The 26673-nt window shown below is 34.6% G+C and overlaps 1 protein-coding gene across 1 annotated transcript; it reads left to right on the top strand.

Annotated features, from left to right (window-relative positions):
• Positions 1-2499: 2499 nt before the first annotated feature.
• On the top strand, positions 2500-3273 carry LOC141697617 (uncharacterized). Its single transcript, XM_074502099.1, has one exon. It carries the CDS (start codon positions 2658-2660, stop codon positions 3156-3158), a length of 501 nt encoding a protein of 166 aa, XP_074358200.1. The 5' UTR covers positions 2500-2657; the 3' UTR covers positions 3159-3273.
• The last annotated feature ends 23400 nt before the right edge of the window (positions 3274-26673 follow it).

Raw genomic sequence — 26673 nt, 5'->3', positions numbered from 1 at the left:
GAGCATAAGAGATGATGATTATCACCAACAACAAGCTGAGAAGATAGTCAAAGTTTGAGTTATTTCTCTGAGAAAAGTCAGGATCTACTATCAGGATAGTTCTTTCATTTTGCCGAATAGAGAAGTAATAGAGACATTTTCAACTGTGGAATTGAAGAGGGTGATTAGCTTGATGAAGGACAAGGATTCAAGTACAAGAATGAGGAAGGTTGTGCTAGCTAAAAGGTTGAGAGAAAGGAACATCAGACATGCCAAGGAAAAGGCTGAGAGGGAAGAGAGGGAAAGAAAATATGCAAGGGAAATTGAGATGTTTGAACAGAGATTCAATGAATTAAAGGCAAAGGGTTTGAGCAGAGTTTCAAAGGATGGAAATTTCCTAAACATCAAGGTTGGCAGATTCTCAAAGTTCAGAATTCATCTTCTCAACAATTACTCATTGGGCAAAATTATTGTATAAAAGGGGCAACATAACCTATTTTTTGGGATAACAATCGGGTCGGTCAAAACGGGTTTGGCAAAAACCAAATTCGAACCCGACTTTCTTTATCAAACCCGAACCCGAACCTGAAAAAACCCGAATCATTAAACCCGAACCCCGAACCTATCGGGTTTTATCGGGTTCGTTTCAAGTTCGGGTTTATAAATCTCTCTACCAAATTGCCCTTTCATTCCCACAAAATCTAGTGAATGATATTATGATCTGATTCGAGAAAGGGACTCATAAAAATGAAGATATTGAAATTATTGGGGGTTGAATTACATGTTCGGAAAAGGCAGTGGATCATACATTTAAGGATGAAATTCTTGGTGAAACAAGATAACAATCTTGGCCTGTAATATATTTGTTTAAAAACCTGTTGCTAAAAACACATTTAACGATAATAATTAAGTGATATTAGACGTTAATGTAATAGTTTGTACAAAATATAATCCTCTTTATTACTAATATAAGTAATATATTATATTATATATTATACTAATATAAATATTATTTATATATTAATGTGGGTTTCGGGTCGGGTTCGGGTCGGAACGGAACGAGTTTCGAGTTTTCGGATCGGGTTCGAAGCGGTATGTCTTAAACTCAAACCCGAATCCAAACCCAAAATATTTGGGTTCGATAAAACCCGATCGGATCGGTACAGATCGGGTATCTACCGGTTCGATATAAATTACCATCTATATCTATTTTATAGAATCATAAAAAATATCAAATATAACTCTAATTATGTGCTTAGACGGGCTAAAATTAATCTTTGTTAAGGTATACAAATATTTCTTGAATGTTATCGTAACCGAATAAAAGCAGCTAGATTTTAAGAAATTTTATTTACTAATCATTTTAATTAAATTAAATAACTATCAATTTAAAATAAATAATAAATAAAAATTTTAATGTATATAGATTATCTAAAATATTATAATATACGACTTTTCTTTTGATAGTAATAGTAATAAGAAGAAATTTACAGAACTCGATAATAATATTATTTTACTTCCCAAATATATATCTAGAAGTAATGTTATAATATTAATCTTTTAAGTAACAGGACGTTGAGAACGATGAACAAAAACAATTCAATATTTAACTATGATTAAAAACCCTTAATTTAGGGGTTTACACGGTTCATATCAGATCGATTTTGGGGTAAAAAGTCAAACCAAAACGGGAAAAACGGTTTTTGAAAATTGTCATTCACAACTGCACAACGCGATTGCGGTTAACCGCGTCAATTACAGTTGTAAATTTGTGATTATTGCGGATCGTTTTGCGGTTCAACCACTTATTATAAAATAATTAATAATTTGCCAAAAGAAATAAATTTGAAACATTAATAACTTTAATTTTAAGTTATTTGATAAGTTTACATTTAAAAATAAAATACGAACTAATGATCAATGCGTATTAAAAATACTAAAAACATAATAAAATACGCAATGAATGCATAAATTAGAAACATGAAAATTAAGTTGCAAATTTTGCGTCTTCGCGATGAAGTTACTTCAGTATGAATAAAATATAAACTTAAATATTAACGAAAGTCGATTAGTCTTAAAATAGTAAATAATAATTTTTTTAAAAAAATAAATATGTTTATTTATTAATTTATGTGATATTAAGTATATTTTTGAAAACATATTTTATTATAAATATATGTCGCTGTTTGCGGTTGCGGTTGCGGTTGCTATTTTTCGATTTAAAAAAATTTAAAACCATATTTAAATCACGAATAAGCGATTGTTAAAATTTAAATTCATAATAAACCTGTGTTTAGCGATTATTCACGATTCAGTTACAAGTTATTGGGCGGTTGAACGTTTGTCTGTACACTCATCAAACGGTTCGTATGTGCATCCCTGCCTTAACCCATCGAATCAAACCAGAGTAAAAAATCATGATGTAAAAGTTTAATGCTTCCGATTGAGCGTATTTTGATTTTTGACTACTAAAATGTAATGTACAAATTTACAGAATAATAAAAACTTAAACCCTGTAAAGAAAGCGCGTGCACAGAGAATCTAATACTTTACCTTAACTCCAATACTTACACTTATGATGTTCTGTCTTCACCAAACCATAAAACAAAAAAACACTACAAACATCAAACAAGAATCATCCCCAGTTTATTAATTATCTTCTACGGACTACAGCAAACATGTCGGACTCTACACCAGAAGAAATATATTCATCTTCAGCCCCAGCTATACTTACAAAAATATTCAGTAAAAGAAGAACATGGGTAATTTTATTTATTACAGTTTACTCTTTATTATTATTTTCTTCTTGGAATATCTTGAAATCTGTGCTTTCATGGTACGAGACAACCGTGTCAAGTTCATCTAACTCGTACGGGTGGCCGGCGATTTATGCGTCGGTGGTTTTGGGCGTGATATTCGGGTTGCTTTCGATGGTTGCTGCGTTGGCTGTGGCAGTTCCGGCAACTTTAGTAACATGGATCACAGTGCTTGTTATGTTGACTTTTTTTGGGAAACCAAGAAAAGTGTTGGTGGGGGAAGGGAAGAAATTGACGGCTGAGATTACTGGATTTGTGGGCAGGGTTTTGATCAAGGAAGGAAATGTTGTGGCTGCTGTTTGTGCTGTGTTGGGCTATTTTGTTCTTGTTAGGAAGAATAATACAGACGATGATGATACATAAATCCTATAGTTTCTGTTTTTGTGACTTTGTATAGGGCTTTTGATTTTTCTTACATTATGACATTTTGTCTAGACGGTTAAATGTAGTTCTTTAGTTTATATGTGGTTTTATTTTATTTTTTCTTAAATTTAAAGCAGATTTAATTAATAAAATGAAAGAGATTTAATTGAAACAAATCTCAAACTGATCGTGTAATCAGGTTAAAAAATTAATAAACGAGCTAAATAATTAGTCATTTTATTTTCGGACTGCTTAATCAACTGAATATAAATATTTCGAAAATTAAAAATGAATATAATAATTTTCTGAGCAATTCATCATGTATCTTTCCTGAAAATAGTAATTACACAATTCACCCTCACATTAATTCCATTGATACTGCAATATTCGGAGGACTCAGTTGGCCTTGTATTATGAACAAATACTTTGTGTGAGAGGTAAGTACATGCGATTTTCACCACCATTCTAAATTATCTGTCAGAAACCAGCTATAATTATGCCGAAATTGTTGTTGATGCGAGATATCCAGATCTCCCAGTATGTTGACGGAGGAATCTGGTAACAACAAAGATTGAGGTTTCTCGCCGGAATTAAGATCTATGACGGTGGTTCTTCGCCAGAAAATCAAGCGGTGTGTGGTGGTTTGTGCTTGTTTTGGGCTGAGATTGATCAGAGTAAGTGGTGGCTCCTTTTCAGCTCTCAACTTCTTACCCTCTCAATGTGCCTACGTACCCTTTATATAGGGATCAAGCCTGACGTAGTTCTTGTGGAACAAGAAATCTAATGGGCTTAGACTTCTTATCCTTAGGCCCGATAGAAGCCCATCCAGAATCCATCTTCCGCTAGTTTTAGGAATGTCCAACTATGAGGCCCAACCGCGAAGGCCCAAGGCTCATCCGTAATCGTAGGACTTCACGGATAGTGCATCTCCCTGCTCAAGGATAACACCCCGCTACAGCTATCTTCCTTGATTTACGAACGCAGGTATAGCCACGGTTCACCCTAAGTGCCGGACGCATCCCTGTCCCCCGAATGAGGATAACCCACCAGATAACAGGACAGGTGATCCCAAGCTTTTGGGTGTAAAGTGCAGGATGACTCCAAAGTTCTCCAACGAGGACACCCGTTGAATACAAGAACAGAGCTCCCAAAGCACACACCAAAGTTAACCCCACATCCCCAACAAGGACACCCGTTGAATACAGGAGGAGGACTTCAATCATCAGGCATACCCCTGGAGGCCTTCAAGCTTTTCACGGACATCCTCCCCTTGACCGTCTCAAGGAGGGAATACTTCAAAGAGTACCTGCAACAAATACGTTAGTAGAAATATTCTCCATTGCTCCCTTCCAAGCATGTTTTTTCCTGAATGATCCTCATGAGAGAGCACTCACCAAACACAGGACGTGTCCTATGTCGTTGGGCGCGTCCTCACCTCCATGACGCCTGTATCGCCTCCCTAATATTTTCCTTTCACTACCTTCCTCAATGGCAGGACGCGTCCTGAGCAGAACATGCGCGTCCTCCAGCTTATATTGCCAAAAGATCACAACTGCCGGACACATTCACCACGGTGGACGTGTCCACAATATTTGGGCGCGTTCTACCCTAACCATGTGCTCCCAAGATTCCTTATTATCAAACCATCTTCCATAAAACATCTCCTCAACTTTGGGCGCGTCTTGTGTGCCGAGACGCGTCCTTACCTCTTACAATGCAACATCAAGTTTGACTGTAATTAGCCCGCGTTTGACCCGAGTCAATTCAATGCCAAATTTTGGGTATAACAACTACCCCCAAATTTCATTTGTCTTGGACGCGTCAACCCTTCAGTCATTCAAGATCGACCGTTGCATGACAGCTGTCTTGTACACGTCAGCCATCTCTTTCTATAAATATCTTCCCCAACCCACAATGTTACTTTACCTTTTCTCTCTCTCCAAAATCACCATTACCGCCGTTACAATAAGATAAATCCGAAAATTCAACGAATCCACCGGCCATTTCCCGATTTCTCTAGCTTAATCCAACCCTCAACTTACGAGGTACGAGAATCTTCTTTTATTTCTTCATTTGGTCGAGTAAATCAGTCATAATAAGTAAAAGACCTTTCATATACCTTTCTTCTTTATGAACTGTTCTTATTTTCCCCATGTATGTATATGTGTATATATATTATAAAACCCCTTATTTTGCTTGTTTGATTCTGGATTAAACGTTTCTAGGGTTTTTAATTAAATTTCCCCAATATTGACCACAATCGTTCCAACTTCTGTTATATTCTCACCATTATGGACGTGTCTACCGCCCAGGGCGCGTCTTAGTTACCACAAGTTAAGTTGTTTCAATCAAAGAATTATATAGACGTACTTGTTCACCTAGGACGCGTCTCCTTAGCATATTTTCTGCGATAGACGTTTAGGACGCTTCCTCACAATCATCCCTTCGCTCTTGCTGTCCTTTACATATTTTCAATATATATTTTTTATAAACATGGACGCGTCCTCAATCTCGGGGTTAGGAAATGAGGACTCACACACCTTTAATATAATAATTAAATATGCATAAACCCCGATTATCTATTAACAGGATCAACAGGATAAAATATAAGACAAGATTACAACTATCAATCACAAAATATAACTTACAAACCCAAACTATCATTAAATAAACAATATCGATTCTGGCTGGGAACCGACTGATAACCCGTTTTATCTTTAAACACTTCTTTCTAGACGCGAGCTCACTCATAATTACCACCACCTGCTCTGGCAACCGGAAGCCCTCAACACGGTAGGGACCACCAGGTACGCTCTTACGAGCAGTGTGCCTAAGCCTGGCCATCTTCTTGCTTAACTGTCATGGTTAGATTAAAATAAAACAAATGAGTATAAAACTCAGCAAGCAACTATATAGCAGTTCTACAATATCAATTCTCAATATGCTTTACCAAACTCAGGGCATTCTACTTTATTTGATCTAGGTGGCAGATTTCCAGCTTTTGGGTTAAGGAAAGGTTTTTGAAGGAACAATATGGAGCTTTTAAGGAACAAGGCTCAACGTAGGTCGAAAGCCGACATTCATCACAAATCAATAAAGAATCAGAATAGATCTTTCAATAGAGGAAATCAACAGTATTTCAATATATGGAATCAATCATATGATCATTAGATTTAAGAATCAGGGTTCTCGAGCTTTAAGCTTCACATTAACATAATCAACTCTTTTCAAAGCAATATAAACCATTTTCATTTTCAGAAATCAATTTACTGAACATAAAGTTCCAGTTCCCTTTTTAAATAATCATTTAGAACCCTTGATTGGATCACTTTATCTTTCCATTTCATATTAATACGGGTGATCAGCCCGTACCGACCTCCATCCGGTCTTTAAGGTACCAATCGGCATAATTTCAGCCTTAAGTTGGACTAGCCCCGCTAGCCTCTTACCATGACTGGACTAGTCCCACTAGCCTCTTACGTCCCAATCCAATCCATCAGGAATTCATTTGGAAAACCTTGAGTTGGAAAAACAAATAGGTTTTCTAAAATTCATTTTTTCATTACCAAGAATTTGAAATCATTCAGACTTTTTCAAGTCGAAACTCATTCTTAATTCAGATTTTAAGGAAACAAAGTTCAGGGGGTGATTCAAAGATACGCAAGGAACAATTCATAAGAATTATGTATCAGGGATAACAAAGCACTTAAGTTAGAAGGATCAACATCTGTTTAGGGATCAATAGGGTGATCCAGAGGAACAGGGTATCATTAAACAGGGTTAACAAGGATAATCAGAGGGTTCAATATATTTCATGGCTCAATACATAATTTGAACAGAAAGGACAGATTATCAAAGGGTTGAATCATTAAGTTTATCAATAACAGTTTATCAAGAACAAAGGCAGGGTACCTTAAATCAATATCAGGGTTTCATAATTAAACAGTTCAATACTCTACATGGTATGAACAACATTCTCTTTATAATCATTTACACAAGTAATCAGAGTTACTTTCCTGGATTTGCTTTCCTGAAGGTTGAACTACTGCCACCTAGTAAATCCTTTCCTTTCCTAGCCTGAATGCCCTCACGCTCCGAATCTACAATAAAACCAAAACCTTAATCAGATTCTCAACTCTCGTTCCCGGAACATTTACTATTTACGCTAATCCTATCAAATGATTGACCTTAACTATACGAGTATAGTTACATAAATACACATATCATATAATATACTTCACTCTTACCCTTTATACTTTCAAGTATTCAACGAACAACTTATATCTTAAAACACACTTTTAATTCGACTTTAAACCAAATCAAGCAACCACAACTCACATGAGTACACATTTCATTCAAAACTCAATTCCATAATCATAACACTACTTATAACCGTTTAGAATCAAGGCAACTAATTCTTCTTTTTAAAATTCTATAATTCGAACCAAAAATAGCAAATAAGCAAACAATTCCTAAAATTTTCATATGCAATCACCTAGTTATCTTCTATAATCAAATCCATCACTTAAATTTGAATTTGACTTCTTAAAAATCATGATCCATCGGCCCTACTATAAATACCAATCAAAATCAATCAATTTTTCATACCAAATCCACATAAACACATAAACAATCATTTAGACATATAATCCAACTTAATATTCTTATAAAACAACTATACCATTCGAATTTCTCAAGAAATACAACATACAACTTTAATTTAATCTTACAAATGACATGCAAGAGTATTTTCATGGTTTAAACCTAAATCCTAGTTGATTCAAGCAAGAATAACACACCAAGTTGCTATCTTCTTCTATATTAAGTAAGAATTCGAACCAAACATAACACAATCCCACATGCATACTCGAATTTAACCTTTAATTCAATTTAGGCCCTTAGTTCATCCATAAATTTCAAAAACAACTATCAAACAATCATTTTTATCAACCAAAATCAATTTATTCTTTGATAACCCAAAACCCTATTCGGCTTTTACACTAATCAACACATGCATGGACAATTTCGACCCTTTACACTACCAATCACTCTAATCAAACAATAATTTCTAAGATTAAACATTAACAACTCATTTTCATCAACTAACATCAACTTAATTCTTTTAAAAATCAAAACCTATTCGGGTGTTTTCAAGATTAACACATGCAACAATCAAAAGAACAAGTTTTGGTGTAGTAGAGTTCAGTGGTTACATCATTACTCACCACCGGTTCACCGGAGTTCATCACCGGTGGCGGTGGCCTCACGGTGGTGCCCTCATTCGAGGGTATCCTACCATAAAACCTCCGATTATTTTCTAAAATCACAACAACAAACACATACAAGACAAGATCACCACAAGTTCACTTCATCTTGTTTTTATAAAGCAACAATTCGGCCTAGCCGAACCTACACACACACACACAACCCACATGCAAGTATCAAACTATGTATGCAATAGGATTAGAGCTCATATATGGAACAAGAACGAATTTCCATGAAAGAATCCATAAAAATCAAGTGTAGAAGAGTGATATACCGAGTGGAATAGAGAGAGAGAAGAGAGTGAGCTTCGAGAGTGAGAGAGATGAGAGAAAAAGAGAGAATGAAAGTGTGGTCGGGTGGAAAGAAAGGAAGGAGGACGAAATGAGTGTATATATATGCTTAGAGGGCAGGGGCGTTTTAGTAATTAACTAATCCCCACTTATGTTGATTAATCTTTTTCTTTTTACTCAAATAAGATAAAAACTAAATATAAATTATATCTCTCTCAGAAAGTTGAAAATTATTGCAAATAACAATTTCAAAACGTAGATCTCGAAATTAGCTTTCCGACCATTACTCATAATAAGGTTTTGAGCATACGGTTGATTTTATATGAGTTTCGCAATCTCGCCTTAATAATAACATTTTTCCACATAAAATCAATTTAAAAATACAAAGACCACCAAATAAATCCACTTATCATTCTTAAAAAGTCTCTAGGACTACTAAGAAGATATCAAAACAAATCCCATGTTTTTATCTTACTCAGATAATTTAAAATGTACGAAGGTTAATTAGACATTTATTTAAGTCACATAATTCCTTAAAAATTCATAAAAATGTCACAGAACACATAGTCATGCACACAGACAACAATCTCACATATATAATCACATAACGACTCAGGTCTAATCATGGAATTTATCCTTCTTTAATCTTTATCCTTTTCTACGCGTACCGGGTCACGTTCAGCCTGACGGCCCGACGCTCAGCGTTTCGATTACGCTTCTCATTATCTTTTCCAATCAACACGTCACTTAGGACGAAATACTTTATTTACTCATTCATTTCATTCAATCACACATAATTCATATTTTATATTCTTTAATTCCTTATTAGGACGGGTTTCGTTCTACCCGATGACCCGACGACACAGCTTAACTCCTAAGCTGACTCTTTAAATTGGAATGTTTTTATTTACGCTCCTATATTCTAATATACAGCAAAGACATTTGATCAACACTTAATCACATAATTATAATCACATAACATACTTTATTGACTTGATTACGTCGCAAAATTCTCAATCGTCACATGAAGGAACCTTTCTTCTACATCTACAATGTCAAGAGAGCCCGGGTTTGCTTCAAGTTAGAACCAAGTAAGTGATTTCCAAAACACGTCCTCATAGGCTTGACGCGTCCTCTTTTTTCAAAATTTCCTTTCCCCTTAACAAGTCCTCATTTTTTCATCTTTAGACAAAAGAGTTCAAAAGGAATTAATAGGAAAAAGAAAAAAAGAGAGCAGAGAAAGTACTCCAGTATGTTGAGAAACACTTCAACCTCAAGGACATGATAACTGAAGACAACCTCAAACTAGTAGGCGCGTTGTCTGGCCGGATTGGTTCTATCTGCAAATTCCGCGAGTTTCACAATGGGAAACCTGTACTTACAGCCTCAGAAAAGACTAGAGGCCTCAGCGTCGCAGAAGTGATTGAGATTGATATCAGTAAGCAATTTGATTTTGAACGAGGTAAGTACATGTGAGAGAGGACGCGTCATGTATCTTTGGACGCGTCCAAAGCTACAAATTTAGCTTCTCATTTTAAAAATACCATCTCACCAAAATTCTTAGGACGAGTCATATGTTTGTCCTTCCTCTTGAACGCATAGCTTAATTTGATTCATGGACGTTTCCTACACCCTTGTTCTTGGATTTGGACGCGTCTTAGTTTTAAGACGCGTCTTGTTTTAACATTTGGAACTTATGTTATTTGCCCGTTGCTTATACTTTTCCCATAATTCACGTTATAGTCAATGTGTCCTTAGGTAGGGCGCGTCATAACTTTAGGACGCGTCATCCTTGCTTTATTTGACACATACATGCATTTCTCATGTCTCTATATATATTTTCTTTGACATGTCTTCTTGCTTTTACATGTCTTTATATTCATTCTAATTGACATTTAAACATGCATTTACCATCTTTGATTTACGCTCTCGGCGCGTCCTACTATAAGGACGCGTCTTCCTTATTCGACTAACGTTTTCTTTTTATATTTATGTCACATATATGGCTTTTCTCCCAAAAGGGTTTGCTATTGGAGCTTCGAAGAAGCTAAGAGCCAGGAAACAGGCCCCTGCGAAGCCTGATCCAAAGGTTAAGACCCCTACTCCTGCTGTGACTCCTTCCCCTCCACCAAAAATCATTGACACTACGGTGCTGGACATCCTGGAGAAGGAGGACGCACCCTCAAAGCGTCAGAAAATAGTTCCAGATGAACAATCCTTTGTTCACCAATATCTGGGCGCATCCTCAGCTGGCTACTTCACTGAAGATGAAGTTCGAGGCTGGACGTTCAGGACTGAGGAACAAACAGAAGAAGCCATGGTGAGGGCTGCAGCCGAGCTTTATTTGCACGCCAGACAAAGTGCCAACATGGCTGCTAGACTCAGGGCACGTCTTGCTGTTACTGACACTGCTAAAAGCCAGGCTGAAGACAAAATCAAATCATTGGAAAAGTACATCAACTTGCTTGGCCAAGAGAAAGATGCTGAGATCAAGCGCCTGCAGGAGGACATGACACGTCTTGAGGGGGAGAAAGCTGTGTTGGAAGGTAATGTCTCCTCTATGGAGAAAGCGATGGAGAGTGTTATCACACTAAATTCCACCATGCAGCTGGAGCTTGACACTCTGAACGATGACAACTACATGGATGGAAAGAGGAGAATAAGCTAATCTATCAGAATAGTTTCATTGCTGGGTTCGAGAAATGGTGCTCTGGGTTTATTGCAAATAACCCAGAGTATTCTTTTTCCAAGTTTGATGAAGACACCCAGAAATGGGTAAGTGATTTCAGAATCAGAGCTGCGGATTCCATCAAAAGCAAGAGGGTTTTTCTAGGTTTGAAGGAAGGTGACGCGTCCCCAGCGCCTTCTCCACTTAACGTCCAGCCTCCTCCTCCAGACAACCAAGACAAGCCTCAGGACGCGCCTCCTTCCTAGGACGCGTCCTATGTCTATTTTCTCCATTTTATCTGAACTACTTTAATGGTGCGGGCCCCTTCAAGCCTTGCAACTTGTAATGATTATCTTTGAACTCCTTTTGCTTGCACTTTTTATGATATTTCTCTTTTATTACTTTTATGCATATCATTTTACTTTCTTAATCTTATTTTATCATAGATAGGGGCGCGTTCTATGATGAGGACGCGTCAACATTGGAATTTTGTTGTTATTCCCTCCACTATCATATGTCAAGTAATTGTTCTTAATGGGCGCGTCCCCTTTAGTTGGGTGCGTCCTTAAATTATCTGAATAGTATATACTTCACGAGCATGATATCATGCTGCACTTGTGTATTTAGATAAGGCACAAAGCAAGAGGGGGCGCGTCCTAATGTCTTGACGCGTCTATCCTTTATTTTAAAGATACAATTAGCCTTTCATACTGGACGCGTCCTTTGTAAGAACATGTCTTTCTTTTTAGTTCCATCTAAATGTTGAAACTCCCTAGAAATTCCATAGGGTCAGAGTTCCCATGAAAACGTAAGTCATTGGTTGTGTTCCTGTATCCTGCCGGCAATTGCGCCTCCCTCACAACAGCAGCAAAAGGAGAAGGAGCTTTTGCAGTCGCCATTACTCTTCCTCCTTCAAGATGGTTGAGCAATCTTTTAAGATCGTTCATATTAAATGTCCCTACTCCAGGAATGGTTTGAACATTAGGTTGTTGGGGTTGCTCCGCGATTTGTTGTTGTTCCCCTTGATTACCCCCGGGTGTAGCGGTGGATCTCGCCGCCCCTCGCCCTGAGGCTGCGGCTGTGGTATGTTACCATCTTGATTTTGAACATTGCCCCGTACGCGAGGTTCCTCCTGGCCGCGTCGCGGTACTTCCTCATTATTCTGCAATCTTTCTTGAATTCGCACGCCATCCCGGTCATGAAGACGTGTCCTGGAACCATTGCCCGTAGCACTGTGGGAAGCTACAGGAACAACGACAGGAGCTTCTTCAGAGGAGAGCGCGCTATCTCTCCTACCATTGTAGGGTGCCCTTCCATGTTGGTATCCCATTCTTCATCGCCCATTCCTTTGGTAGCCTCAGTAATAATTCCCGAACCTTCCTCGTGGAGGGGCACGCTCGTGCTCGCGGTACCGCACCCTATCATCCCTTTGATATGTAGGGGGCACACGCGTTGTGTCACGGGACCTCGCTTATCCAGCGTTTCCTTCCTTTTTCCATTATACCAGCAGCATTCTCAAATCGTCATCCTCCAACCTTATGCCAAGCCTTCTTTTTAAAGTTGAAAAATCTCTTCCTTCCCCATCTTGATTCTGAGTATTTTCCGCACGACGATGCTCGTACATCGTACGCCCAGACCTATGGGGGTGTGGTACGACCTGATTGACAAGACGAGGCCTTTTTCTACTGTCAGTGTCCTTATCAACAAGCTCCACACTAGGTTCTACATCATCAGAATATTCCAAGCACCGCGGAGTGATTCGCGGGTTTTCCCCGCCGTCCTGAGCATCTTCTTCGACTATGGGCGCCTTCCCCACGGTGTGGCCGCGACGAGGAAGACGACGACCCCTCCTCGTCCTGCGACGCTCCACCGCATTCAACCTTGAATGAAAACTGTTAAGAGTATCCCCCATGCGGTACAACTGCTCCAAGATATCAGCGTTGCTGATGAGAACTGGAGGTGTTCCTCCCACATTCGGAGCTCTCGGTGGATTTGCCATGTTTCTGGGCACGTAGGGTTCGTGATGAGTGTAGCCTTCCTCGCCTTCTTCTTTAGATCTGCTGTCACATCCATCATAAGAACTTCCATCATGATTGTAAGACATCTTTTCTTCCCAATATTATGATCTTAATCAACAGCCCCTCCTTCTAGCGCCAATTTATTGACGGAGGAATCTGGTAACAACAAAGATTGAGGTTTTTCGCCGAAATTAAGATCTATGACTGTGGTTCTTCATCGGAAAATCAAGCGGTGTGTGGTGGTTTGTGGTTGTTTTGGGCTGAGATTGATCAGAGTAAGTGGTGGCTCCTTTTCAGCTCAACTTTTTACCCTCTCAATGTGCCTACGTACCGTTTATATAGGGATCAAGTCTAACGTAGTTCTTGTGGAACAAGAAATCTAATGGGCTTAGACTTCTTATCCCTAGGCCCGATAGAAGCCCATCCAGAATCCATCTTCCGCTAGCTTTAGGAATGTCCAACTATGAGGCCCAACCGCGAAGGCCCAAGGCTCATCCGTAATCGCAGGACTTCACGGATAGTGCATCTCCCTGCGCAAGGATAACACCCCGCTACAGCTATCTCCCTTGATTTACGGACGCATGTATAGCCACGGTTCACCCTAAGTGCCAGACGCATCCTTGTCCCCCGAATGAGGATAACCCACCAGATAACAGGACAGGTGATCCCAAGTTTTTGGGTGCAAAGTGCAGGATGACTCCAAAGTTATCCAACGAGGACACCCGTTGAATACAAGAACAGAGCTCCCCAAGCACACACCAATGTTAACCACGCATCCCCAATGAGGACACCCGTTGAATACAGGAGGAGACCTTCAATCATCAGGCATACCCCTGGAGGCCTTCAAGCTTTTCACGGACATCCCCCTCCTTAACCGTCTCAAGGAGGGAATTCTTCAAAGAGTACCTGCAACAAATACGTCAGTAGAAATAATCTCCATTGCTCCCTTCCAAGCATGCTTTTTCCTAAATGATCCTCATGAGAGAGCACTCACCAAACACAGGACACGTCCTATGTCGTTGGGCGCGTCCTTACCTTCATGACGCCTGTATCGCCTCCCTAATATTTTCCTTTCACTACCTTCCTCAATGGCAGGACGCGTCCTGAGCAGGACAGGCGCGTCCTCCAGCTTATATTGCCAAAAGATCACAACTGCCGGACACATTCACCACGGTGGATGCGTCGACAATATTTGGGTGCGTTCTACCCTAACCATGTGCTCCCAAGATTCCTTATTATCAAACCATCTTCCATAAAACATCTCCTCAACTTTGGGCGCGTCTTGTGTTCCTGGACGCGTCCTCACCTCTTACAATGCAACACCAAGTTTGACTGTAATTAGCCCGCGTTTGACCCGAGTCAATTTAAGGGTGATGTTTAAAAATACCCATTTTTTGGGTGTAATGGCTGAAAATACCCATTTTTAAAACACATGGCTGAAAATACCGTTTTGGTTACGCATTTTGTAATTGGGTAAGTGTAATACGTATTTGAGAATTGGGTATCCAAGAAAATTACTAAAGATACGCATTTGTAGTTTGGGTATTACCATTGGGATACGCATTTGCAAAATACGTATCTTAAAAAAAATTAAAAAAAAATAAATTGGATACCCATTTGACAAATGCGTATCTAGTACAAAACAGGATACCCAAATGGCAAATGCGTATTCAAAACGGTATTTTCAGCCATCCACTTCTAGAATGGGTATTTTCAACCATTTGCACCAAAAAAATGTTATTTTTAACATTTTTTATGAATGGGTGATGTTTAAAAATACCCATTTCTGGGTGTAATGGCTGAAAATACCCATTTTTAAAATACATGGCTGAAAATACCGTTTTGGTTACGCATTTTGTAATTGGGTAAGTGTAATACGCATTTGAGAATTGGGTATCCAAGAAAATTACTAAAGATACGCATTTGTAGTTTGAGTATTACCATTGGGATACGCATTTGCCAAATACGTATCTTAAAAAAAAATTAAAAAAAATAAATTGGATACCCATTTGACAAATGCGTATCTAGTACAAAACAGGATACCCAAATTGCAAATGCGTATCCAAAACGGTATTTTCAGCCATCCACTTCCAGAATGGGTATTTTCAACCATTTCCACCAAAAAAATGTTATTTTTAACATTTTTTCTCAATTCAATGCCAAATTTTGGGTATAACACAATATATTATTTTCAACACAATCACCACATTACACATAGCGAGACACATTGCATAAAACGAGACAATCAATCACACAAATAACTCAAACAACACGAAACAAAGAATCCAAAAATCAAAAATCTCGAAATAACACCAAATTATAGTATGTTGTTAGATCAGAGATTCTGAATCCAAAAACTAAATTTTATTATAAAATTTGAGCTCTTACCTTAATAGATCTGAAAACCACAATAAATAACTCAATTGGATTTTTTGAATTTTTTGTAACAAAACTCGATTTTATTGAAGTATAAGCTAATAGAAATAAGAAAGAAAGAATTGAGATGGAAAAAAGCGAATAGAGACGAGAAAAATGGAGTACATGATTGAGAATTAGGATGAGAGTGAGATGGGGCGGCCAACTGGGAGTTTAATTATCTTATTTAAGACTAGAGATGCACAAAAGGCCCATCGGGCCGGGTTTTGACCGGGCCTTAAAAAGCCTGGGCTTTGACCGGACCGGGCTTTTCGGGCTTTGAATTTGACCGGGCCGGGCTTTCCGAAAATGTCAGAGCCCGTTTGGGCCCTCGAAGGCGGGCCTAACCGGGTTTTTTTTCGGGCCGGATTTTTTTCTAATTTAAATCGGATCGAATATTATTTGAGATTCCGAAGAATACATATGTTAGCAACTAGATCATCGTAAAAATGTATTACTTTACATGGAATATTTTATAAAAACATTACTGCGTTGAAAACATTAAAGTTCGGCAAAAAATAAACATGTTTATAGAATAACATGTTTTATCATTGTTATGATAACAATGATATCCAAATATATATAGTGTACTTATTATATCTTCTTTCATTATTTATGCAATGAAGTATATAAATAATATTATTAATCACAAATATGTAAATATATATGTGTTTAAAGTATTATTTATATTTATAGTAAATCTGAATTTATAAATATGTAAGAAAATATACTAGAATAATCAGATTATAATCGGGTTTTTTCGGGCTTTTAACCGGGCCGGGCCGAAACCCGGGCTTTTAACCGGGCCGGGCCGAAACCCGGGTTTTTAACCGGGCCGGACTTTGCCTAAAAATATAGGGCTCGTCGATGCCCGAAACCCGGACCGGAATCGGACCGGGCATGCCCGGATTTTGACAGGATCGGTCGGGGCCAGATTTTCGGGTCCGGACTTTTTGTACGTCTCTATTTAAAACATAGAAAAACTCAGCAACAACCAAGATGCCCCCAGGAAAAAATATATGCACCATTGTATTAGAATACTATATGAATATAAATCTATACTTCTCGAATTTTAACGTATTTGACTTTTTAAAAACATTTTTTGAGCTGTAAAAAATAGTAGTTAAATTTTATAGGAAAAATTATTCTTTATGTCAAATTAAAGTTTAAATTCTAATTTTTTTTCTCTGATATAAATTTTACAACAAATTAATGATATAGGATCAGTTTTTTACATATGATAAAAAGTTAAATACTTTCGTCCATCTCATTAAGTTTAGGGTCAAATTGACAAAATGACCAGATTTTAATCATAAATTAAACATGTCATATAATTACTTAATTTTTAAAATTAAAATTATTAAAAAATATAACTAACCTATTTAAAATATGTATTTCACTTTTTTAAATATCAGCGAATCTAGGAACAAAATCAAAAAATACATCCTCCTCGTGTTTAATTAACTCGCTGCAAACTTCTCCCCTAACCCTCCCGTCCTTGAGCTATGCCCACCCTTCCCTCCTACTGTTGCTCCCCCTGTCTCGTGAACTCTGTATCATGAAGTATACAATATATATTACACAAAAATTAAGAAATATAATTTAGTGATAAAAAATAAGGAAAACAGATAAAATAGCGAGAACAATTAATATTTAATATATAAAATGAGTATATTGTAATTTAAATTGTGATTGTAATTAATTTTATATTATAAAATTTTACTATTTTTATAATATATAAAATTGAGAGGAACATCCCATAATAAAAATTATAGAAAAATGAATGAGACAGATGGAATAATAAAATTGAGATGGAAAGACTACATGTTTTTTGAAAGTATAGCTCTACATCATACTAAAATTGATATATATATTTTCTATGTAGATCAGATTTGTTGCGAAAAAATAACTATAGCTTTCTTCTATAAAGAATTTAATCAACAAGAAACAAAACTAAAAGATCGATTTGTTTAGATTGCTTAAAGAATTATATCACCCATAAACTAAACAAAATCTGGATAAGAAAGTATAAAGGAATGAACCACCAATTTTCAAAGGTTTGCAAGTATAAACTCACGATTTTAATCTCATCAAATTCTCTCTCTCAAAAGATTACAATATAGGGATATATGTAGGCTAGTCAAACTCATTATACGATTATTAGAGCAGTCCCGCATTATATAGACATAACCCTTACACTTGAAACAAATCTTTTTTTTCTTTTGTGGTCAATGACGTTGAGTTATTCTCCTTATCTTTCTGGAACTTGTCAAATTTGGGAGTGAATTTAGCACTAGTTTGAAGTAGGGCTGTCAAAAAAATTCGAAATATCCGATATTCGTCCGAAAAATCCGCATCCGTATCCGAGAAAAAACGGATATTATTTGTATCCGAGAAAAAACGGATATTATCCGTATCCGAATTCGGGATATTCGAATCCGAAACTAAATACAAATATGATATTTAAATTATATAAATATATAATTATATATATAATTTAAAATTTATTTTTTAGTTTATAGTGTGTGTAAATGTATTAAATAATATATTTATACAAATTTTATATAATTGTACACATACTTTATACATATATAAATATATTATTTGTATTTAATCATAGAAAATATATTATTTGTATTTAATCATATATAAATATATTATTTGTATTTAATCATAGAAAATATATTTGTTCAATACGTTGTAGCCATTCAAGAAAATTTTTCGTTCTCCTGCTTCCATCAAATTCTGGAATATCTAAGCGCAAACCCCAATCATCCTCCTTGGAATTACTATTTTTGCGTCTAAGATCTTCCTCCTCCGAATCTGATATATATGCAGATTTTTCACTTATACGCGGACTATGAGATGAAGTTCTTTGATTTAATTTTTTAAAACATCCTTCAATTGTCCTTGAGTTCATTGATCTCCATATCCCTCCGCATGTCATGAGCTTGTTCCAATGTTAAACCTCGCGGAACCTTCAGTTTTTCCTCACCAGATATACCTGACATTGTTGCCCACATTTTTTGAAGAAAAACCTTCAATAAAAATTGGACAACATATTTTCTATGTAGATCAGATTTGTTGCGAGAAAAATAACTTTAGCTTGCTTCTTAAAGAATTTAATCACCAAGAAATAAAACTAAAGGATCAATTTGTTTAGATTGCTTAAAGAATTTAATCACCCACAAACTAAACGAAATCTGGATAATAATGTATAAAGGAATGAACCACCAACTTTCAAAGGTTTGCAAGTATAAACTCACGATTTTAATCTCATCAAATTCTCTATCTCAAAAGATTACAATATAGGGGTATATATAGGTTAGGCAAATAACCTAAGACCATTAGGAATCCCAATCAGATTCAAAATCATCTACCTATCTAATATTTGAGTCCAACTTGAAAACCCATAAAAAAAAACCTAATCCATATAGGAAATTATATAAAAACCTACTCTGAATAGGAAATTACATAAAAACCAAATTTAACTAGAAAATGAAATTCTAGGTTCTTGAAATAAGAAAAACCCTTTCGAGTGAAAGGTAAAAACTTGTAAGCCAAAATCTACTTAATATATAATAATCAACCCAATCCAATAGATCAGCCCATTTTGGTAATTAAACTGACTATTGGTCTTGTAATACTGTTTAACCGGTTCTCACGAATAATAAAGAATGTAGATCAGTCCAAAGCTATATTTGTCTTCATCACGTACTTTAACACATGATACTCATGCATCATTCTCCTCTTCTTTGAAAACAATTGTCCTCAATTGATAATAAATACAAATGAATATCTTAATATCATGCTCCGCATCAAAAAGAAAGTACAACTTAACATGCGTCACTCTCTTATTAAATTGGACACATGAATTAAACTCATTAAAAGTATTTGCTTACATGACGATCTCTATTACCTTTTATTTATTAAAAAAAATTAACTTGACAACTTGACATGTGTCACTCTCTTAATAAATTGGACACATGTAGTATTTTCTAACATGACAATCTTCACTACCTTTTTTTTTAAAAATAAACCCATTCTTCACTAAATCTCTCTACTTCTTAGAGTATCTCCAATGCTAATAATTAAAATGCTTGGCTAAATAGATTGACCATCATTAATATGTAAAAATTTTGCTAAGAGATTCGACATATGCTCCAATGGGATTATATATAATTCTAATTATATAAAATTATACTTAAAGGTTTTATTGATTAGACAAATATAGCCAACGAAATATGGATATCTATATATTTTTGCTAAAGGTATTGAAGGTTAGAGTGCTAATATTTTTATGAATTCTCTAAAAGTGCCACATATATGAAACATAGACGCCACCTATATGTTTTTAGCTAAAGTTTTTCTCCATTTGAGATGCACTTAATTATCTTTTATTTCTTCACTAATTATCTCTCTTCTTAATTTTTATATCTTTTTAATTATGTTTTATTTCATTTTTTCGTCATTATCATTATAAATCTTTACTTAACATATCTATATTATATTATAACAGACAAAATATTAAAAATTTGATAGTCGGTCGGTCGGTACTAGCTGAAATTACTTAATTACCATTATTTAATTATTATACCATTTTTACTAAATATAATTTATATCGAAGGAAAACCACATGGGCATAAATAAGAGTTTGTAATCCATATAAATTGTTATCGTCGCAAGTTTTTTAGCTTTTAATATTTGTTGAGTATAAAGTCTTCAATCGTTGATTTGCCTCTTTTATTAAGCTTTTTTTTGGAAAAGCAGGAAAAATATTATAATATAAAATATCAAGTACCTTTGATACCAATCTATACAACCTAGCACAAATTGAAAAACTGAACCCAACGGAAACATATTTTGATTGAAATTGGTATACTGCTAAATTCGTATGAATTAACCCACCAACACTGAGACGAACCATCTGAGATTACAAACGGCCCTACCTAAAAAGTTTCATAACTAGTTTATATAATTACGGATTTTTTTATGTCAATAATATCAATACTATCTTATTAAAATGAAATTAGAGATAATTCTTCACTATGTATAATAGTGTCGAAATAAAACAAAACAATATATATTATTCACCAGGGATTAAAAACAATTATACAAATATGCAATTATAATGTTCTTAGTTGTTGTTTTTATTTGTAAATGTTGTATAATGTCTAACGTATATCAAATAAAGTTGATTGTTTATCAATGTGTATCCATTTATGTACTATGCCTAACTTTATATCCGGAATTCAATTCTTTAAAATTAACGGTACAAATATTCAATTAAATATTTTTGTTTTGCGGAATTCAAATAACTATTTTTAAAGTTAAATAAAATATTTATTTAGCACAGTTACATATTATGTGTCTGATAAAAAACACATGTGACAATATGATGTAGTGGTACGAATATGTATAGGTGAATGAAATATCTCGAGTTCGATTCCCACAAACCACATTTTTAATTTATCTAAAACATAATTATCATTTGTATAAATACCTATAATTCTAAAAAATAATATATTTTTTTATAAATAAACATGGGTAGTCTTTCTAAAAAAAACACGGGTAGTCTAGATTCAAAATAAGGATAATGCGCACTATTGATTTAGGCTTCAATTTATTTTTTAATCTAAAACACAATTATCATTTGTATAAATACCTATAATTCTAAAAAAATATTATTTTTTTATAAATATTTCTTATTTGAAAGATGTCACTATTGTGTGTCACCAATATCTCTTATTAAAATTATCAAATCATATCATTAATTTTTTTAAATGACAAATTTCATATCTTAAATTTTTTAATTCAAAATAAATTTTTGAAAATTTTTATAACATTAAAAATAATATGTACATCGTAAAAATTCTGAGAATATACTTAGACATGAACCCACACTTCCATTATTAAGTAAAACACTAGTCGCCTAAGTTAATATAGATTATATATCTCAATTCGCGTTGTCCTTTTTAAAGTTACCACCAAACCCGAAATTTCTAGAAAGATATATTATATAACACTAACACGCTAATATCTCTCAAGTTAAACCATTAATAAAAACAACTTTAATTTCCAAGAAACTCAGTAGTAGTTGCGTTGCTTAAATTCTAATCGTTGAATTTTTTAAATTAAATTTATTTTTAGATGTAATTGTAATAGTTAAATAAAAATTAGTCCATGATTTGAATCTTTTCAATTACCTAAATAATTTTAAATTAAAAAATTATAATTTAACACGTAAACAATTTAATTGGTCCGGGTATATATTTTTCAGAACCCATTATTACGTCATTTTATGAACATATTTTCTCTAAAATTCAATTATTATAAATAGTTATTATAATATAATAAAAAAATATTCGACTATACTAATTCAAACATGCTTACCCTTTTAACCAATATATATATATAATAAAATATTAAAATTAAACTAATAAAATAACAATTATTTAAAATAACCTTGCATCGCACGGATTTTAGGCTAGTTTTAATAAAATATGAAATATGTCTTATATATAATTATGTATATTCTATTCATAAATATATAATATTCTAATATTAATATATTTAATATATATATATATTACTTTAATTAAAATAAATATAAATATTAAATAACCGTACAGGTGTCCGGGAACTAATCTAGTTATTGTTGACTTGGTGAATGGAAGAACATTAATATAGAGCTAAACAACAGAGAAAATATGAAAATGCCTACATTGCTTCTCAATTCTCTTGATGAAGATCATACACCCTTTTTAATATATAGAAGGTTATTCAACTACAAGAAAGACTAATGCTACGCTTAGTAAAATTCTATACCACCCTTAATCCTTAATACTCCCCCTCAAGTTAAGGAGTTTGAATTATGTGAAGCTCTTAGATTGAAGATAATGGACTGATTTTGAGACACAAATCAATCGTAATTGCAGGAACCAAACATAAACCAAATAAAGGTGAAAGAACAAGACCGAAAGAAAGAGTGTAAATGAATAAAATATGATGAAACATATTAGAGAGAAATCAGAGGTGAGGAATATGAAATCTCGGTAACTTGGCTCAATGCAAGCTAGAATGTTGCATAGAAGAAGAATTATGGTATCTTGTCTCAATGCAAGCTTAACCGTCAGATTTTTTAGAAGAAGAAAATGATAGCAACTTGACATTGACAATGCAAGATAAGCTTATCATAGAACTACGCGGATCTCTTAGCTTGATAGACACTGGTGCAGAACTTATAGTAGTGGCAGACCCCAAATAAAAACCAAGTAAAGAAGAATATTAGTAGTAGATGATGAAGGATAAGAGGAAAGGGAAAGCTAGAAATGGAGAAGAATTTATATCAAGAGATTTGAAGAGAAAATAATAGATTAAGCTTACGTGTCCTGGCTTCACTTTCCATTAGAGGAGCCTGGATTTACTAGCCATCAGAGGTCTCCTGGATTTCCTTGTCATTGGAGGACCGTTCCAGCTTCATTTGAGTCCTGACTTTGCTTGCCATTAGAGGTGTCCCGGCTTTTCTTGCCATTTGAGGAATATTGGATTTGCTTGTCATTAGAGGACTATTGCTCACAGAGCTAAATAAATCAGCCAACTTGAAGCTATGCAAGCTCAAGTGTAAATACTCACAGAACTCAAAGCAAGCACGAGTACTCAGTCACTTCAATGGAGTGACCTCTCGGCTTTAACAACCCATAAAAGGGAATTTTTCAGGCACAAATTTGAGTAAACAAAGCTCCATACTCGATGATTTCTAAACATTAGGTTCCATAACTCAACAATTGAGCAGTCCAAGTCCCTAAATGAATCACTTACAAAGTATTTTGAGGTATCTCAACTCGGGTGCAATTTCAGGACATATTTGCAGCAACTTGATAATGCAAGTTATGCTACTCAATTAGCTTGATTACTCATTAACTTTGCTCAATTTAGAAGTGAATTATCGGCTTGTAATTAGCTCAAGTACACACTCATTCCACTGCAGTTTTTTTTAACTACTTCATAATTTTGGAGTGAGCTCTTGGCTTGTATTTTCACCGAAGAGAAATAATAGAATTTACTTACAAACCACTGGCTTATATATCTTCTAGCAGTTTTGTGTCAATAGCTCTTCTTATTGACTTCAACGTCCAAGACCGCTTCTTACACAAGAGCTTAAAATATTATCTAATAGTTCTTGAGCACTCTGCATTATCTTACACAATTTCTCATAACTTTGTTTTCCAGAAATTTCAATCATCACGTACCCATATTTGCGACATTCATAACCGACCTCTTTTTGCAATGAGCAGCATGCCATCTTTGAAAATGGTGATTTACCCTTACCATATTTTTTGGGGAGTTTCCCTTTGTGTCTGCTTATTTTTCAAGTGATTTTCCGCAATCTTCTTGATTTAGTTCAAACCTTCTATCAAAGACCAATGATTTTATTAACACCGACTCTCTTTGTTCTCCACCATGGCATTGGAATATAGCATAACAGACATGCCGAACATACAAGTAGTATCACACCTATGATAATTAACAGCCATCCAAACAAATGTCAGATTCCAAGCCATAGATAATCTCTTTGACTACTTCAAATTGCATCAGCTTCTGTTCTTTACGCTGTTGCCGGTAGATACAAAGCCATCATTAAGGAGAACAAACATGAATGCAACTAAAAAATGCAAGCCATGACAATTAAAAACTGAAATGGAAGAAGATTCTTGGTCCTCAATAATAAAACTAGCATAATAACCCGTGCGAGGCACATGCCATTTTCTAGATTTTTTTGTATACCATACAATTATATTAGTAAAATTCTTGATCATTTTCTTATTGATAAATATTTTATAACATCTAAAACATATCAAATACAAGTTAAGTATCTATCAATGTTTATGATTTTCATGTAAAACATTAATAACGTTCATAGCATTTTTAATAAATCTCATTAATCATAATAAATATTTTCTTGTTTGTGTCGTGTAATTTGTATTTACTAAATAAATACAAGTAGGGTAGTCACTCTACGTGTAAAAGGAAAAGACTGAAGTTAATCCATCAAATATTTTCAATATCTTTATAAAAAGAAACTAAAAATTAACATATATGTATATTTCAGAGTCAAGTAAATTTATTGAGGTTTGGTCGAATAAATCTGGAGTAATAAGATATTTTATTACTAAAGTCATTACTAATTTACAATTACCTTGCTTAATTTAAAAAGATTAGTAATGCATAATTAAAGTGGTCAAGACTTGCAATCGTAATATTCAACAAAGTAGAATTTACACTACAATTAATATAAATTTATTTTTTAAGAGAAATGTTATTTTTTATAATGCAACGTTTATGTTGATTTAATATCATTGCTAATGTCTTAATTCATTAACTAAAGTTGATCTCGGACGTGTACTTATCTTTTAATCCTCTCTATTATACAAAGCTAATTTTATAAGATATAAGATAATTGTCAATTCATGTTGGGTAATGAATAAAACACAGGGGGGTGAATGTGTTTTGGACAATTTTAATGACTTTTTGAACTGTTATGAATGGTGAACAAGGTAATCTGTATTGTAGAGATAATATGCTTTAACAGAAATAATAAAACATGCACATGAACACACTATCTTTCAAAACTCACTTAATTTTATATAAAAATCAAGCTAGTATTTTTGCTACAAATTTCTGGATTCTTAGTATGTTAAGAACTCAACTTCTCTCTTGAGAGTTACAAGATTTTTGATCTGTTTGTTACCACAGAAATAAAGCATCCAGTGTTCACTTTATAGAACAGTATTCACTGGTTTTACACAGCATGCAATAATATGTACTAAACCCTACTTTAAGTTAACTAAAACTTTTTATTTCTGGCTTAGTGTATCTTTGCAAATCGTGCATGTCTGTGACTTTACTTTGTCAGTTAATCTTAACCTTTGATATTGTACTCTTCAAGCTGCTTTTTGTAGATTTTTCAATTCAATGATTGATTTGTTTGTTAATTGATAATCTTGGATATTTAACTGATCTGCATTTTGTACTTGAATTTTATATCGATATCTCCAGTTTGGTATATATAGAAGTCAACATCTCGATAAGTATAATGGCTTATCGAGATCTCTTATAACTCTATAGTTGTTGTGACTTATCGAAGTCTTTGAATACTCGAATGTGAAATTGACTTGTCGAGATCTCTGAGTTCTTGAGTATGGTCTTGACTTATCGTGATCTCCGAGTTCTCGAGTATGATCTTGACTTATCGAGATCTCTGAGTTCTCGAATGAACTTGACTTGTTAAGGTCTCCATTTATTTGCATATAGAATTAACTTATCGATATCTCTGAGTTCTCTAGTGATATTTTGACTTGTTGATATCTCAGAGTTCTCTAGTAAAGAAATGACTTGTAGATATCTCCAATCTTCATGTCTTCAATTTGGCTTGTCGATATTTCTGAGACTTCTCTATAAGCTTTTCTTGACTTCTCGATAGGTCATCCTGGAGTTCTCGAATGACTTCTCTATAACACTTAATCTGTTACTTGTAGAATTCTTAACTTAGAATGTTTTTCTTAAAACATATTTATTCAACTCCAAGCTTCTTCACACTTTCTTTGAGGCATGATCTTCATGATCTTCTTCGAAGCTTATTCTTAGGCTTGAGTCTGTTTACAGAAAAATATTACAGTCTAATCTATTTATACTTTTACAGACTTAAGTGATACAATACAAAATGCAAACTTAGATTATCATACAACTTACTTAGGGTTGTCAATTTGACTTAGTCTTGTTATTGTACGGGCATGTTTTGCACAACAATCTCCCCCAAGTTGTGAGAAGATTGCTTATCACAAATTCATGCCTATTAA

Source organism: Apium graveolens, chromosome 11 (assembly GCF_009905375.1).
Source record: "Apium graveolens cultivar Ventura chromosome 11, ASM990537v1, whole genome shotgun sequence".
Taxonomy (NCBI): domain Eukaryota; kingdom Viridiplantae; phylum Streptophyta; class Magnoliopsida; order Apiales; family Apiaceae; genus Apium; species Apium graveolens.
This window is presented reverse-complemented; position numbering and strand designations above follow the sequence as displayed.

Bases quoted from the DNA above. Each gene is read 5' to 3' on its own strand.
- LOC141697617 (XM_074502099.1), top strand. From the start codon at position 2,658: ATGTCGGACTCTACACCAGAAGAAATATATTCATCTTCAGCCCCAGCT.